Here is an 18,612-nt window from a genome sequence, read left to right as displayed (position 1 = left end):
TCATCTTAAATAAAGAAGATTTGGATTCGGCTTCATCCCGAAGACTGATTCACATATAAATTCACATGTACAGTTTGGCCAAAACACCCCAGATAGAAGGAAAATGTTATTTATACTTCTTATCTCGAAAAATGACAGCTCACTTTGCTAGCATAACAAGTTCGAACAATACCATATATGAACAGCGAGTCCGTTGCTATATGGTGTTGTTCACACATGTTATCGTTAAATTATAGACGCACGGCCGAAGCAAATGTTTTGACTGCACACATCAGATGATGTATAACGCGTTCAGCCCCGCGTTTAATATATTGGTCCGCATCCGCGCCACATGTCTTCCCTCTGACATCTAGCGTAGCAGCTTTCTGGCTGTGTCGCTTCATTTTGATAAAAAGAAACTGCCATCCCCCCCCTTCCCAGAGTTTTTAAAAAAAAAAAAAAAAGTGGTGGAAAGATTGTTTCCCACAAGTTAAATCTTATAACTTCATGACACTGAAGCTAACACTTTGTCCGGTGACAGTTTAGTGCTTCACTCCCACAAGAGCTTTCCCCTCTTGAGTCGGGACAAATCTGTCTTGCTTAGTGCTTTTTCAGCGACTAAAACGATGAAAAAGAAAATCTTGCCGCACATGTGCATTTTTGGTGATATTTTTTGTAATCGAGCTGTCCACTGTGATAAAAAATGAAAGCTTGTAGAGAACAGCGAAGGATCCTGAGTGGTCAGAGGAAGAGAGAAGAGAAATGAACTGTGGTATTTGACTAGTTGCTCTCGTGGGAAGCTTTAAATGTGGAAAAATCTGTTTCTGTTCTGCAGCGACTGCAGCTGAACTGGACGGCAGGGGGGAAATGACAGCAGCGCTGATATGTCCAGACATTTTCAATTCTGTTTCAGATCTGTCTGAACCCCACTGCTGACACTTTAAGGGTTGGATATATATATTTATATATATATATATATTTTTTTTTCGCAATAGCAATTCAGTGTGTTCTCATGTGAGTGAAGGCTTTTGTACCGTACCATGGTCATGATCTTTTTCTAACCCAAAAACAAGTGTTGCCTAAGCACAACTATACAGCCATTTAATATACTTGAGTTGCCATTGTAGTGCAGTAGTAAAGTATCCCAAAGTATCACCAGAGTATCTCCGGCATGTGGCATTCAATCGTAATTAAAAAAAAAGTTCAAATTTTAGAAAAAAAATGTTGATTTGAGATATTGTCTGGTTGGAGAAGTCAATTGAGTTCGTCTACCAACGGAATGACAGTAACGTAGCTTTCCCTCTCCAAACTAACATCACTAGCCAGTCAGAAGTACGGTGGGGGTGGGTCTGGGAAAACTTCGTTGACAACTTGGAAAAAAATGAGCTGTGACTTGTCAAACTCAGAATTTTTTTTTTTAAAAAAATAGCTGCTGAACATATTTTAATGCTCAGCAAACGGGGAAAACGTACCAAACTTATTTCTTATTTCTCCTCCGTGTGACACTATGATATCGGATGTTTTCATGACGGAATCATCTAAGCTGGCGTTTTTTCATTGAAGTCACTTGTAATAAAAATAATAATAATAATAACTAATATTAAATGTTAGGATGTAAATTGTGCAATTCAGGGTTAAAATATGATCTACAGATTATTTTTTGTATAAATTGAAACTGAATTAAAATGCCAATTGAATAATTTCTTAAATTGAAAGTTCAGGCTGTACATGGTGAGGGGGGTGGGGGGTACTCCGAGGAAAAAAGGTTGGGAACCACTGTTGTAGTGTGCAGAAAAGAAAGATGGAGAAGAGCTGCAACACGCTCCATTCATCTCAAGTCTTCACATCCATGGCCCAGGTCAAGATCATCAGCTTCCTCTTCTCATCTCATCCACGGCTCTGAGCTTCTCTTCTTCATCGCCATCATCAGTGCGTAGACCCTAGGAGCTTCCTATCCTAAGCTCGGCTTTACCGTCTCCCCATCTAATCCATTGGCTATAAGATCTGACACGAAACCCCATCATCTGACACTCTATGGGTTGAATTTTGTTTTTTCTCGTAATAGCCATCCAGTGTATTCAGAGTAATGAAGTCTTTATATAGTTCTTCATCCAGCTGGACAGGCGCAGTCTGCCAATTCAAGTTGCCTTAACACACGTACACAAACACACACAAACAAATATTGGATCAGAGACTCTTCCACAGCTGCCACCAACTACTTCACATTAAAAGCCTTGGGTTTGTCTCCGCAAATAGGATGGACAAGAAAGCTGATTAACTCATGCTGCAGGACGTGCTGGTACAAAAATAAGAGCATCCTCTGTGAGCTGTTGCAGTCTTCTTGCCGCAAACCTTACAGCCTGTGGCAAATTAGATTTAATCCAACCGCAGCTGGGGTTATTTATCGCAGTTTTCTTTATTAAAACAGCGTGAGTTCGCCTGGTTGCGCTGTAAACACATTCTCCAGTTGTTCCTCTGTCCGGCTACAGTCAGGACCAAAGTGCCCTCGTTGTAATTAAATGATCCAGGACTGAAGTCTTAAGGGGCCATAACTTAATAACCAAATGAAAAGAAGCTCAAATAAAACATCACAAAGACGGATTTTTTTCAGTCTTCATTCGAGACGCAATTTTGGATCATTAAAGTCAGTGTAAGTGTAATATATACAGTATATATATATATATATATATACACATATATATATATATATATATATATATATATATACATAACTTAATTTTGATTCGATTTGAGGAAAATATGTAATGGTAATTTAGATATTTTATTTTTTGATTTTATTTTAAAGTGAAACTTCAAATCCACTTTCATTGAGTAAAATGAAATATTAGCTACTCTGTATTTTTATGCAAGGATGCATGTCTATTGGTCTTTCTCCACATAAGTTAAATAGAATAGAAATAATAAGATATAAGCAAACTCTACATGAGACACACTGATTAGACAAAACATTATGACTGCCTTCCTAATATTGTGTAGGTCTCCCATGTGCCTCCAAAACAGTTGTGGCTCATCAGAGAATGGACATGGGTCTTCTGAGGGTGTCCTGTGGTGTCTGGTAACAGAATGTTGTTAGTGTAGGGCCTCTGGGTCCTGTGGGTTGAGGGGAGGGGCCTCTGTGGATCATCCCACAGAGACTTGATCAGTTTGGGATGTAGTGAATTTGGAGGCCAGGTCAACACCTTGTTCTGTTTTTCATGTTTTTTGAGTTGTTGTCGTTTCTTTTTTTGTGTGTGTCTGTGTCAGGCTGCTGCCATCAAGGAGTGTCATTGCTATGGGGTGGGGGTGCCTGGTCTGGTCTAGGTGGGTGGTACATGTCTAAGTAACATCCACATGAATGCCAGGTCCAAAAGTTTCCCAGCAGAACATTGGACTGTCACAAGATGATCGATGTTATTTAGTTTCAGTGTTGTGGCTGATCGGTGTATATTCTAAATTGTAGTGAAACGTAGTGTAATTAATTATACTTTTAATGCAATCCAGTAACAATATTTAATACTTTAATACTTAATCATGGGGAATTTTACGACGTTTATTTTGTTAAAATACTTATTAAATTAATGTGAATTTCTTCCACCCATAAATTAGGTCCCTCTCAGTGGAAACATAACTGAGGGCCCGCGCAGAAGCTCCCGGAAAGAAAGTTAAAACCAGCTCAGTTTATTTCATAAGAGCATCTGGCTCTGATGTGCTGCACGTACGCTGCCAGCTTTGCTGTTATCTGTCAGTTAGCCCTGATCTGCGGCTGAACTCCAGTCAACAGATGAAACATCTAAAAGCTTCAGAAGCCGCCGTGAGAAAAGGAAGAATCTGGTCTGATTTTAGTTCTTTCGGTGGAATGACAGCAGGCACTTCAGATGAAGTTTTCCAAAGTCGATTTACTATTTTATTCTTTGCTCACATGGATGTTTGACAAACAGAAACATGTCTGTATTAAATAAAAACTATACTAAAACAGGCCAATAAATTTAGGCTACATCTTCACTTTCAATGTCCTGGGAATTTATAAATCTTTAAGATGTCGCGATGCCTGTTTCTGGACTGGCAGCGCAGTCATGGATCACATTTCAACAGGATATACCACTCCAGCTGCAACAAGTCCTTGTCTCCTTCATTCTCACTCGCGAAACAACGCCGCTGTCCCGTACAGCGGACACCATGTCGCCCACATAAAAACATCATCTGATCCGTGCCGTGACCTCAACGGAGAGCAGCGCCAGATACAGGGGAGGTTTGTGTTCCTTTCATTTCGCGCTAATTTCTTTCGGGGACATTAAACAATCAAATTTCCCTCTTATCTCCTGACTATCTGAGATGAAGAGCGTGGAGTGCAGATGGGGCAAGATAATAAAGACGTGTTTTCCCACAGGAAAGGGTGCAGCAGGGTGGCATGATACATTGGCAACGGGAGCCAGAAACAAACCCTACAACCCCTTGACATTCTTTAGTAGTTGGTAATTTTTCTCGAAAAGCTCAACATTACCATGGCCATTTACAAAAGAATTGGGACGTAATTAGATAAGCAAGAACACAATTACATGCTCAAATAACTTAATGAGTACTTTTACGTTTATGTCTTTTTTTTCCATCCCTCTAATCCTTGTGTCATAACAACATGTACAGACTGAATTGAAGCGCTACTTGGAAAGCAGCGCTACTTGAGGGAGATTCACTGGCTAAAGGGGAGTAAATAATATCAATCTAATATCCAGGAATCTGGGTCAGTATGTCTTTAGTGTCTCCAGTGCAGCAATTACGCTCGGCAGATCGTCTGGGAGGTGAAGGATTCGATGGAAAAGCGCAACAGAAGGCGAATGATAAAGTTCCTCAACTGGATTGTTCTATCACTCAGTGTTTTTGCCTGACTTTATCCATTTATTCGTAATTCAAGAGCGCCATAACTCACCTGAGTGAGACGACAGCTCTACGATATACAGACATGCATTAGTCTGATTTGTTTTGTTTTGACTTGTAAAATGATGGATGTAATACAGGCTGCTCTGCCTTATTAAAAATACATTACAGGTTTTTGCAGACCTGGATTTAAGTTCCTCACCCCCACTGATATAAATAATTTTCTTCTCTCTCCCTAGTAGTAAATGCTTAAGATATCATTTGCCACCATCGAGATCTGCCTAGTATCAAGGTTTCTTCACAAAAAAACACAACTGCAGATACAAGCGCCTTGACTCGAGATTTTGCTCTAGCACGTAAGAAGATCCCCAAATAAACAGTGCTTGAAATGTGAATGAATACACAAACTCCGCTCAGACTGCATCCAAGAAAGGAAGCCTAAAGAAAGTATTTTGAATAGCTATTGATGAATGTGTAGCAAATCTGAATGGACATAAATTTCCAAGCAGTGAGCTGACCCATCACTGCGTCAGCAGATCTTATAATGAGTTTTTTATGTTGACTTCAATCACTTACTTCCTTCACTAGTTTTGTATTCATGGCTCCAAGCACAAGCCTTTATATCTTGCAGTAAAATATTGCTGTTTTAAAATTACATCCCAATGTCAAAAGTCTGACCCCACAGAATGGGTATATTATTAGAAACGTTGTTTAAATCAGTTCACTCAGATGACACCAGTTTCAATATTTAATGTCGTTCTTGATATGAGATTAAATTACTTATAACGGATGTAATATTCATCACTCAGCTCCTAGTGTATGTGTGTGTGTGTATGTGTGTGTGTGTGCGGTTCTACAGCTGTGTTTCTGAGGACCAGTCTGAGTTTTACACCATCGCAGGACATTTGTGTAAGAGTTGGTTTTAAGGTAAAGATTACAACTGGATTGATATTAGGGTTAGGCCTCACACAGATAGTCATACGAACATGTGTGCTGTCTCCCATCATAAACCAAAGACTGGCTCACAGAAAACTAAGACAAGCCACTCCTTTCTCCAAACAGAGCTTGTTTTCTTAGAGGAGAATGGGAATGATTTCATCTTTTACTCACTGAGTTTTTGGACCTGATCCGCTCCCGTCCCACTGAAGTTCAATCAGCTCACTTCCTGCTCTAAGATGGACCACCTGATAATGAGATGTTGCTTCTATTTTAGACTTTGTATTTATAAGGGCACTAGAGAGAAGGATGGTCTCCTTCCATTTAATTCAATTTTCTAATCATTCTATCCTCTTCCTTTTGTTTAGGCGATATCTTGCACCTAACTATATTTTATGGCTCATGGGAAGTTTCAAGCTTTGCACATGTGGCTGACCACAGAGGTGCGGCCCAGTCACTCAGGTCTGGTCAGTCACCTGGTCTTTCACAAGCAAATCTTGAACAAAGATAATGCAAGTGGTCCACCGACCGCTTCCTAGCTCCCAAATTTCCTGTGACTAATTAACTGTCTTAACTCTAAAGATGGATGAACCCCTGTCGCACATGGTTCAACTGAAAAGCACGTTTGAAGCCTAACGCGGGTTTTAATTCCTAGGAAAATTGAAAATGGGTAAAGAGAAGCATTCATTATTACCGAGGATGAGATGTTACAATCTCTTGTGCCAAGATCAGAGGCAAAACACATTTAGAAGCACAGTCGAACCGAACAGCAGGCTAGCAGTCAGCTACCAGCTATCAACCAATAAGAAGACACTGGCTAACTAGCCTAGCCATCAGCAACAGGTATGAAGTGATGGGACATGTGACTACATTTCAATCAACACTTCTCCTATCTGCAAAAAAAAAACAGACAAAACACATTTAGAAGCACAGTTCAACTGTAAAAAAAAAAAAAGACCAGCAAGCTAGCAGTCAGCTACCAGCTATCAACCAACCAACACCAGCTAACTATCCTAGCCAACAGCAGTAGGTATGAAGCGACCCGATGTGAGACTAACTATGTAAACCAACAACTAGCAAACAACTAGCTACAGCTGAGGACACCAACCTGTCACCCAAAACGACCATCCCATTATTTATGCATAAGTTTAATCATAAATATAACTTAAAGGAGTCAGATAATACGTCACACCTGTACAGTTGTCATGGATGACAAGCAAAAGAGAGGAAAACCTCCTCTCTTCTTCTTTTTTTTTTTTTAACTTGGCTATAGACACATTCGTTTTTATTATTAAGTTTGCTTAATTATTTGGGGCCAGAGGTTGATGCTTGTTCAGACATGTGATGGACAGATGGTTCATCAAACCTGCCAAGTATTTATTTCTTTATAAGTGCCAGGTCTTTTCCAAACAGTGATAAGTTCTCATCATTATCATCCGGTGTACCAAACTGTCTAAGTGCTTAGTGTTTTTACACTATTAAGTGAGACATATGACTTTGAGTTTAAGTCAGCGGCAGCATAGGCAAATTCAAATGAATGAGAAGCTGAGTCCTGGTTATATGTCACCTATTGGCAGCCCCTGAAAGAAATCCATTCTTATAAATACACCTCTACTTTTCAAAGCAGCCCCGGTGAGCTTGACCATGTGGAAATAATTAACTCCTGCAAATTAATTTGTATACATTACTGGGCTCCACGTAATAGTTCCATGAACACAAACAGAAACCGACTGCCTCAAAGAAGTGAAATAGAAATTCTTGGAAAAGTTTAAATCAGTGAGTGTGTATATGCGCGCACATAGCTATTGTGTCTTTACTGCGGAGCTCCTCCAGCTAGGAGCTTCAAATCCAGACGTCATATCTCCAGTATCTACACCCAAGAGGGAAAGTTGCTTTTCTTTAATAAAACTTGGTTAAAATAAAATTGAAAGTGATCAGGCCCTCATTGAGATCCGGATCGAGCCCAGAGTTTTATTTGGCCGCACCAGAAACATTGGCTCGAGCTCTAAGTGCTTCACGACGGCGGATGCTGTACACCTCAGACAAGAGACATGCAAACTATCTTTCTGTCAGTCAAAAGACAGATACAATCTTTTGGCAAAAGAAGCTTTCTACATTTAAAATCCTTCCCAGCAGCAGACGGTTGTCGACACCGATCAACTATGGCAGGTCTGACAGAAGTGAAGGCTCTTGGCTTTAAAGTATTATAGCTCATTGTCCTGCAAAGATCCATTCACACCACCTTAAGATGGGACGTGTGCCTTTAATGTCTGATTGGCAATATCCAAATCTGATTTCTGCCTGTCAAAAAGGCTGTCAGATGTTATTCTGTTATTTATCCAGAGTAAGATCTGTCTAACTCACAGCTGCTGCCTGTTGCTTTGAACGCAAAAAAACAGTCATAACTATGAAAAAAAAAAAAAAATATTGGAGATGTTACAAAACAGAAAATCCCAGGAAGGCAGCAGTCTGGAGAATGATGTGCATTTTAGCCAAGTGCACGGCCACAGAGTGGAGCAGCTCAACAGCTCAACAGCAGGGCCCTGAGGCTAACCTGAGCAAGTGTGCATGTGAGTGACTCAGAGCAGCCGGTGGCGAAAACACAAATTTAAATGCGTTTGAAGAGAGCGTGTGCTGATACCGCGGGAGTGTAATGAAGAAAGTATGACATGCTAATCAGATTTGTAAAGTAACCCCGTTTGTCCTCAGCTTCCACCTCGCTTCATTAAGACCTTCATGCCTGGTTGACCTTATTTTTCACTCAGCATTTACCGAAATGAAATCATAGGTCATTCACGTGGAATAATATATACCTAACTAATGTATATTAGACCGCACGGTGCCTGTAAAGTCATCTCCCAAGAATCTGGGTCACATATAACTACATATATTATCTTAAATAGATTTCACAGAAGGGCTTCCGCTATTTCCACTGTGTGCTGTGTCCCATGTAGAACATGTTCATGGCTATAAAAGAAAATTATAATTATAAGAACCATGCCCTTGTTTCTGGCCCAAATCTAAATATGAAGCAAAAATCTCGAGGTAAAGATATACAGTCACATTATACATTTGTCATACGCGGTAAACACTCAAAAAAAAAAAAAAAAAAAAAGAAAACACATTTAAAAGTGTCTTCACTTGTGAGAAGAAATCCTGCAAAGGTGTCAGTTTATTGTAAAGCTTATCCCTGCACTGTACTGCTGCCTGCAGACGAAAATGAAAGGTTTTTGTTTGCATGGCCTCGTGATCCCACATTTTCTTGCACTTCCATTAAGAGACAAATCAAGTCTGTCACTGTTTCACAGAACATTTTCTTCCCCACCATTTATCTGGCTGTACATTTTACGACTCATAAAACACTGCAATCAGCTACCACACATCCTCAACACATGCAAACAGAACAGAGACAGAGAGGTATTTTATAGTTCGTCAAGCAGCGGGGGGGCAATTAAGCCATATTTAATGTTTGGCACAAAGGGAGGGGCTGCTGAGGTCCCAAATGAGAACCCGACCAACTGTTTTGCAAATGCGATCTGCAGAGTTTCAGGTAAAAAAGCATGACGGAAACATAAAATGCACTAATTCTAAGAATGCCCGATTTCCAAATCTAATTTCGGTCTGCATGGTGCACATGCTGTGTCTCTGTCTATGTCAGATTTAAACTGAGCCTTTCTGTATCAGATATGGACCCATTATTTGTTTGGGCAGACTGAGAAATGTAAAGTATGTGATTCACCTGCAGCTAAAAGAAGATCAGAAACTGAAGACTGACAAAGTCTTCTGGCCGCTGAAACACAGCCGGGGCTGCTGTAAACAACAAAATGGTTTTCTGCGTTGAGTTGTCAGAAACTGGCCTGCATCTTCACTTCAACTGCAGGCAAACACTTCGTGCTTAAGCTAATAAGATACAATTATCTTCCGTGCTATTCCCACGGCTATTGGAGAAGAGATTGGATTTAATAATGCTACTGAACCACTATAGGCCCCAATTACTTGAATCTGGTGTTTTCTGTAGCTGCAGATCAGACCAGCACATTGTTCTTGAGGGATTTGAGGTCAGAACTGCTTCTGCTCGGTCAAATCCTCAAAAACTTAAGTAACTTGTTGCTGTCATTAACCTATATTTGCTCACTTTCTTGTCTTCTTGACTTACACTGTGGAAGATAGGCTGCTAAATTCCCTAGAGAATTATGGGAAGCAAACAAAATAAATAAAAAAATGATGCTGACATGTGATTACCAGCTGGTACTCATGCTGCTTGCGAGGTCAAACAGAAACGACTGATCAAAACTATATCCAGTGTCTATACACGATATCTTTTTAGTAACCCCAGTCTGCTCAGAACTTAGCTCTAAGCATCGAATGAAACAGAACAGCAACTAAATTCAACAAAGCTGACATTTCCAGAATCAGGAGGACCGTGATCACGGGTTTACTCATCAACACATACAATTCATTTATCTCACTTGAGCCGTCGGTGTCATGAACTGCACAGAATGTACTGTAAACCGGCCTTAACGTTGTAATTCTGAAAAGAATGCTCTCTGTTTATAGAATGATGGGAAGTCACGACGAGTGCACAGTTTAACCTCAGGTACCTTCTCTCTATCAGCTGAGGTGACGTCTAGCAGGCGTCCTGGTCGAAGATCAGTTTGAAGCTTCGTTTTGAACTGCAGTGTGTGCGCCTTATTTACCTTATTTCCTCTGGTTTTATTTGCATGTATACAATATGTTTCATGGCTTTTCCATGCATTTTGGTCAGATTTTAGTCTCAGAAACAGACATGCTTCGCCATCCCCTTAGAAACATCCTCCTTCCCTTTGTAGTTTCACAATGTAAATGAAGGGGATGTTTAACACAATTTATCTTATATTCAGGTATGGGGCGTACCAAACTAACAAGAACTAATAGCAACAAAGGTTGACTGTGTCTGAACAAATGATTTGTACTTGAACACACCACAAAGACCACAGACAACAGAGGAAGAGCTAAAAACTCTTCTGAATCATGCCGATCAGCTGATTCTAGATGATCACGTCGTTGTCCGAACAGTTGTGCATGTGAACGTTTAAAGTAGCTGAAACATTTATGAAACAAGAAAGGTCTTCTCGGTGTGCCTTTTGTGCTTCTTTGCAAGTCAGCGCTGGAGAAGGGAAATGGAAGTGACAAAAGCAAACAAGGCCGATCGGAGAACTTATTGTTCCGCCGATTCAAAGAGCCAGGGGTTAGACCGGTGGCAACGGTGCAGAACACAGCACAAACACCAGGGAAACAGATTCTCGCCGAGGGGCGACACTGGCCGACAGCTGACTGTCGGCTTGGCGTGTCACAACTTTTCATCAGTTCTGAATACGCTGAGGTTTGTTTGTTTGTTTCACTGTAACTGCTCTTGTATTGGTTTCATATTTAGGATGCAGTAAATCAAAAAAACAACGAAAATGTAGAGACCAGTTGGTGATCACTGTGGAGCATTTAACAGGAGTTGGTGGAACGACAAATGAATGCTCGTGTGTCTGGTGCATTCAAACAGGTACTAATACTGTCAGTTTCTACTGCCTCCAAGAGGTGTGGCATGCATCAGACATGAAGTTTTGATAAGCCATCATAGGACAATGTTGTTGCATTCAGACCAGCAGCGAGACAGCAACAAGCTACGATGCATTTTCAATGGAACTCTGAAACTCACTTAAAGTAATATTCTTCACTTGCGTTTGACTTTAAGACAACATCGTTCATACTAGAGAACTGGTTCAGCTGAGTAAATATGGAGCTGTCTTTAGTGAAATGTCTCCAGAGTCCGGATTTTTAGAGAGTGGAAAAAGAAACAAACAAAGCCCTTTGTCCCTCTCAGAAAATAGACGGCCTTAATGAGATTTCAGAGAGCTGATTATCCCAGGTGGGTCCATCCCACCGTCCAATCGGTCACCAAGGAAACCACGCAGTCAGTCAGAGACGGAGAGAGGGAGAGAGAGAGAGAGAGAGAGAGAGAGACTGATGGAGAGGTGAGTTTCATTTAGCGTCACAGATGAGTTCAGAGAGTCTAGGACGAGTTGACACCAGCTGATGTCCATGGCCCACAGTATGACATGAAGCAATCAAGCCAACAGTCTGGGCTTCTTTCATTTCTATATTAGTTATTTTTCATAAGCATTATTAAGATCCTTGTATTTTGTCCCTTACCATTTGTACTTCAATAAAAAGTATCTAAAGAAAGCCAGTGACTATTGGAGACCCATACTGCATCTAATTTCTCTCCCTCTGTGCAGTCGATTTAAAGCAAAAACTTTCAAAGTCTTTTTAGATCATTACACTTGGTAAAGACAGAGGGAAGCAGACGACAAGTCGTAGGCTAGGAATGAGAGAGTAAAGGCAATGACAGAAACAAGATAAACATTTCACACCATGTTGAAGAAGAAGGAAACAAAAGATCAAAATATTCTGGGTATGAAACAGAAAGAGACACACAGAGGAGCAGCTGGAGGATCCGAGACTTCTATCAGACAGTAATAAACCACACAAGTCATAACATAACAAATCATAGGCTCAAGTGTTTACACTTGCCCAACCTGTCTGTTTAAACCAGGGGGGTTTAGCATGCTCTCCTTCACCAGTGACACTCTTCTCATTCACACCTCCTCATGGCTACATACTTGTACAAAGTGTCCCAAAAACCAAAATTCTTGTTATTGTCACGTTTCAAATTTGACAAAAATGTGCATGTGCATCAAGAAAGATCTGTCACACATGTCTTTGGAAACGACCTGAGCTCTGTACATAAGTCACATTAACAGGAATGTGCTCACAAGTGGACAGCTCTGATGTCCGTACGTCAGTTCATGCATCTTTGTACGCGTCTCAGGGACTGCTTTGGAAAAGACAAAGGGGAAGGAAAAGAATGAGAGCTGTCCCTGCTGTCAAGCGCTATGTGTGTTATTGTTGTTTCCTGCTTTTGCCAACACACTGCTAAAAGAATGTGTACTTGCTACTGTTTGCAGATCGCATCCTCAACACTCACACAATACTTAGGGGTGTGTGTGTGTGTGTGTGATCAGATCACCAAAGACACATCTGTGATGTGAGACATGACTATTAAAGCGACACTCCATCATATTGCAAAGTTACATGAGACAAATACAAAAACATTTTGGGTCGGACTCCAAATAAGTTGGGTCATTCATTTCCCATAATGCAGATACCATCTTTTTGTTACACCCACCCTGACTGGGACGCCCTCCAAGCTACAGTTTATAACACTGTTTTTTGTTTAGTTTTGTTCCTGTCCTCGAGGCCAAACGGACATGACATCACTACGACATCAGGAGATCTTGTCTGCATAAAATCCGTACAGTGCCCATTCTACAACAATTTATATAGCATCTAATACCTCCCCGGTCTAATAAATGCAGTACTTGTAAACTCTATTAGATTTTTTGAACTCAAAGCCCATTTGTCTTCTCTGCTAAATCACTGAGCACAGACTTAATGTCCCTATTTGGAGCGGAATCAAAAACCAGAAACATTCACCATGGAAAGAAAAAAAACGGATTAGATTCATACCTTGACCGAGAATGGCAGCGTGGCCTTGGCACAAAGAGCCATCTAACATGTCTCTCAGATGACTTCCATTCCAGATAGATTTCAAATTTTGCCATTTTCAAATAGCTAAACAGATGTGCTTTGCTATTGCACTGCCTGCCAGCTATTATAAACAGGCTAACCTAGAATCAGACGACAGAGGCCACCGCTGTGGCTGTATTTAGGGAATTCAATGTTGCTTGTCCGCGAGGAGCTGAGGGCGACCTCAGGAAACACCAGACTGAACCTGATTAAATGTTACAGGAAGATATGTACCTCGAGACATTTGACACCTCAGAGGAACACGTCCTTGAGACAGGCTTTCTCAAAATGTTTGACAGCGCAGTATGTAATTTTATACTTTGTCCTTTAATAAGCACAGGTCTTTATCAGTAAAATGTCACTTGAAAACCGAGGCCTGGTTAGTGCAAAAGCCTGTATCATTGTTTTGTGCTTTTTCCTCTAGTTTAACTCACTCTCATGCGTTTTATTTCGGAGTTCAAGCTCACACATGCAGCCCACACTGTTTTAAGCACCAATGTCATCTGCTCTGAAGGAGGTAAAGATGACAGAGCTGAGGGAAGAACAGAGGAGCAGAGGAGAGGTGAGATCAAACTGGGAAAACAGATCACCATTGTACTAGTGATCTGGGAAAGAAAACAAACAAAAAACACAGCACTTTCAATTAAATCATTGTACTGCTTTGTTTCTGGTCATCATGAAGGTTTTTATTTTGCGTCTTGCCATTGCCTTAAAATTAGCTTAAAGAACAGATTTTTCACTGAAGCTCAGATGACATCAGTACCAAGTCTTCTTCAATGGGGAAAACAGCTACTCTGACTCTATCGGATAAATGATCACGTTTCTTCAATTACCTTGTAATAAAAAATGAATAAATCTTGGCCAGGCTGTCATTTAGCCACGGGCCTAGCTTGGCTGGTCCCACCTCATTATGCTAATTAAAGCTAAGCGCTGCCTTATCACATGGCAACTGATTGAAATTTAGAAATGATTCTTATTTGCAGCGAATGTAACATATAACACACAAGTTACACGAAAGAAGAGGACACACAAAAGTTATTAGAAAGCACAACCGCTGAGCAGAGACTACAATACTGTAAACAAAGGAACCACGAGGACGTGAGGGACGGTAGGGCCGTATTTACTCAACAGCTTTAACCTGTTTCAGATGGTCCACATATCTTTCATACTTACTCTTACTAGGGGGCAAAACACAGGGTATTTGTTATGACTCTAATCACAAACAAGTGTCTACTATCCACTGCTGGAGCTGTGCATGTACCTGGAAAACACCCTAAGGAATTTTGTAGTAGGGAAAAGTATTATGTTAAAGTTAATACTTCCCTAAACACAGCAGGGATGAAACGTGTATTTCTCAAGTCAGAGATGTCAAAAGTCCAGTAGACTGATTTGAGAGGTTTACTAAAAACAGAAAGCTTGTGCTCATTTTCACACAATATAAAAATAGTGATGGTTGTGTATGTATTTGAAGATTTGAAATAATGAAAATCTAAAAGAAATAAATATATGAAAAAAAATCTCTTATCCATAGATAAGTTTCCAAATCTGGTGAAAGAAATCATCAATGGCTGACTAAAAATGGGGGGAAATCCTACACTTCTGAGAACACAGGTATATAATTCTGCCCTTTCTCAGGTCCAAGTCCTACATCCAAACCAAGTGTGCCATCAAACACCCAGGGACAGAATTAAGCACAGAAACACTTGTCTGTAACTTTAAACTACAAAGAAACCACCAGACTAACAATTTCACCATCCGCCGACAAAGCGCGCCTGAATGCCTACAACTCGCTGACAGAATAATTTGACAGGATCCCTCCAGTAATTTCAATTTCCAGCATCCTGTCGGCTGTAATCTGATTGTCTGAGTCTGTTTTCTGTCCCAGACAGATTTTAAGAGAGGATTGGAGTTAACACTGTTTGCATTATGTTTCCTATAAACATACGCACATGCAGAAAGACCTAGAGAGGCGGACACCATTTAAACACGCACAGACGACACACACATTATACACGTTGCAAGTGAAACAGCTATGACTGGGACAGAGACAATATGGCATTTGATGATGCAGGCACATGCACAGTGCAATGGAAAGATAGAGAAGGACACATTTTTCAGTAGAAATAACAGAATGTAAAATATTTTTAGACTCACTGTCAGTGGCTCCCTCACACGTCTGCGCTTGTGCATATTTATTATTCATTTATTTGTCGTCTGTGTGTGTGTGTGACTTTGTTTCTGTCCGGCAGTGAAGCACTTGTGTTTCAGCTAAACAGTGCAGACGCAAGCAGGTCCCCTCCTTCATCATCCTCCCAACTCGAAGGAGTAGAGAATACAAACACAGCAGTCAACTAAATCAGCACCACTAACATCAAGAGAGAAAAACAAGCTGATACCAGGGCTTAATGACTTAATATGATTCATAGTTTTCAAGCTGGCAATCATTTTGTAAGTGCATCTGTCAGTTGTTCCACTGAGGGCCTTACTCTAGAATCTCCATAATGATGATTTGAATAAAGCACGCAGTTTTATGCTAAGTTTTTCACAGCTAAATACTTTAAACCGTTTATTGAGACCGTTAAATAAACAAAAGTGTCTCTTGTGTCTCATGTATCCCTTTTTTTCTCTGTTCGTGTGTCTTCTTTGTGTGGCGCTCATCTCACTCCCCCGGCTTCCTGGTTGCCATCCACTCATCAGCTCAGCAGTATATTAACCTCTGTCCTTTTACTGTCGAACCTGCGGTGAAGTCCTTAGCCTCCTTGGTCTATTGGAGCCGTCCGTGAACCACATGGTTTTGACTCCCATGCTGTTTTTGTTTTTTTATTGTGTGAAGTGCTCCTTGCCTCTCAGTGCTAAAGGATGCCCACCTACTTTCCCGTTAGTCACCCTGTCTGCAAATCAGTCCCCTGTCTGCGCGAGCAGCCTGCTATCATCTCCACTTTGGCCTGCCTCTGCCTGCCTTTGGTATTTCTTCTATTCCACGTCCTGTGTTCAATGGGTGCCAGTGTTAAACTGCTAAAAACGTAATGTTTACCAGGTTCAGGTTGGACTCTTATCAATTAAAGTCACCATGGAGGTATTTAATCGGTCCCAAATCCCATATGCAGAAAGACAAACATATATCCAGGTTTATAGAGTCCCCGACTCTGTAGTTTGCGGCTGTGATGTAGCTGTGATGCAGCACTCAGGTGTAGGCAGAACGGGTTGTCCACGAACCAGAGGATTAGCAGTTTGATGCCTGGGACATGAGCGACTTGCTGAAGTGTCTCTGAGGCACAAACTGAACCCCGAGTTGCTCCCAGTGCTTGGCACTGGTGTGTGAATGTGTTTGTGCTTGTGTGAACGAGTGGGTAAATGTAACATTGTGACTGTAAAGCACTTTGAGCACCAATAAATAGAAAAGCGCTGTATAAATACGAGCCACTTACATCCAAGTTAAACACCGAACTAACAAGTGCCCCAAGTCCAAAGTTTGCATACTTTACTGCAAACTGTTATTGATAAATGTCCAATAACTTGATCTTTGCCGAATTCCCAGGCAGGCATTCATTTAGTTGCTGACCTATTTGTCACATGTTAAAACTACATGTGCTGCTCATCCACCCGACCTCCCCACATCTGACAAACTTTAAAGTTAAGAAAGTGTACACTGTATACAAACATAGCACATGTACTCAGAAATCTGGATCAGTGCCTGAACTTTATCTCTTAAGGCTCTCACAGCTTACAAAATAGTTCAGTGACGAAGGGAAAGCATATGATACGGCTCATGATCAGACTTCATGGCGATGATGTGACTCATTATTTTTGCTTTAAAGTGTTCCATCTCCAGAACCTTGCAGGTTCTTTGAGAGAAGAGCATTTGTTTGTAAAAGCCCAATCTATGCAGTCCAACTGTAATGTATGGATGCAGTCTGTAAATGCAGTGTCTTGTCACATTTAAAGACCCGTGCAGTACAACATGGTCATGTTACAAAGCAGCAGCTGTGTGAGTCAACTTAACTTTCCTAAATAAACAACAATTTCAAGTAGATGGACAAATTACTAAATAAAAACTCGGGCTGTCATCCTCTCCTTAGATTTTTATATTGAAGTGCACCTAAGTCAAACAAATACAGAGAGAACAGACTTTCCAATAAGTCACTGGCACTCAGATGTAGACTGTCTGTCTTTGCAGGAAGAAACACATTAACCTTATTTCCTGCCTTGATTTCCTTTTGATGGACTTTTAGCTGCAGGGACAGAAATACAACAAGGGGTTTCTTGGTCTTCTTTACAACAACTTATTCACAGATGTAATCAATCTCCTTTCAAATCATGATAAAGGATATGATTCGATATCTTGCTTGAATTTATTGAAAAATGAGCAAAAAGTGCAAATGTCACTGTGCTTTTGTTGTGTGTCTACCTCAGTGCCATGGAAGTCCCGTTGACTGATGCGCCTGAGCACGCTCTGTGGGTGTGTCCATACGAGCAGCTCCCCTTTCGTGTGTACCGCTCATCCCCGCAGCAGAGAATTACAAGAAACGCCCTCCGAAAAGCCCTGTTCAAGAAGGCGTAGAGGAAAGGGTTCAACCCTGAATTAATGTACCCGAGCCACAACCAGGCTGTCCAAAGCTGCCAGGGTACTGAGTAGTGTATGAAGGGGTCCACCACGTTGGTGATGAAGAACGGTGCCCAGCACAGGCAGAAACAGCCCATTATAACCGCAAGGGTCTTTGCTGCCTTAGTCTCGATGCGCATGCGGCTATTTGCTATGGGAGCCTGCTCTGACGAGGAACCCGTTGTTGTCCTAAGGTGGTAATGCTCCAGTGGATCTGAGGAGGTGGAAGGCCTCACTGTGACGACTGGCTCTGTCCCAGGGACTGGAGCAGAACCGGCACGCTGAAGCGTCTCAATCTGACGTACGTGGCTCATGGCGGTGACATAGATGCGCTGGTAAGCCAGAACCATGAGGGCCAACGGGACGTAGAAGGCCACTGCAGAACAGATCAGGGCGTACGGCCGGTTGACCAGAAACACACAGCTGGTATCGTTGGAGCCTGCTGTCAGGGCTCGCCTTTCTTCAATCTGTAAATGTACGAGATAAAGACAAAATAAGAAAGTTACAGGAACTTTTCCAGAGGACTAGACAGCCTTGAAATACTCCACTAATTTCCATCAAGGATGAGGGTCCAATTGAAGTTCTAAGTGCTAAATAGAAAA

The 18,612-nt window shown here is 41.2% G+C and overlaps 1 protein-coding gene across 2 annotated transcripts in view; it reads right to left on the bottom strand.

Annotated features, from left to right (window-relative positions):
• si:dkey-247m21.3 (5-hydroxytryptamine receptor 4) overlaps window positions 1-18,612 on the bottom strand; it is a 47,531-nt gene that overhangs the window by 6,998 nt on the left and 21,921 nt on the right. For both annotated transcript variants that reach the window (XM_047569000.1, XM_047569001.1), the window contains exon 6: window positions 17,816-18,477. In XM_047569000.1, the coding sequence (XP_047424956.1) occupies window positions 17,816-18,477 (662 nt within the window). The remainder of the gene's footprint in view (window positions 1-17,815; window positions 18,478-18,612) is intronic.

The sequence above is a fragment of the Mugil cephalus genome, chromosome 19 (genome assembly GCF_022458985.1).
Source record: "Mugil cephalus isolate CIBA_MC_2020 chromosome 19, CIBA_Mcephalus_1.1, whole genome shotgun sequence".
In the NCBI taxonomy this organism is placed as follows: domain Eukaryota; kingdom Metazoa; phylum Chordata; class Actinopteri; order Mugiliformes; family Mugilidae; genus Mugil; species Mugil cephalus.
This window is presented reverse-complemented; position numbering and strand designations above follow the sequence as displayed.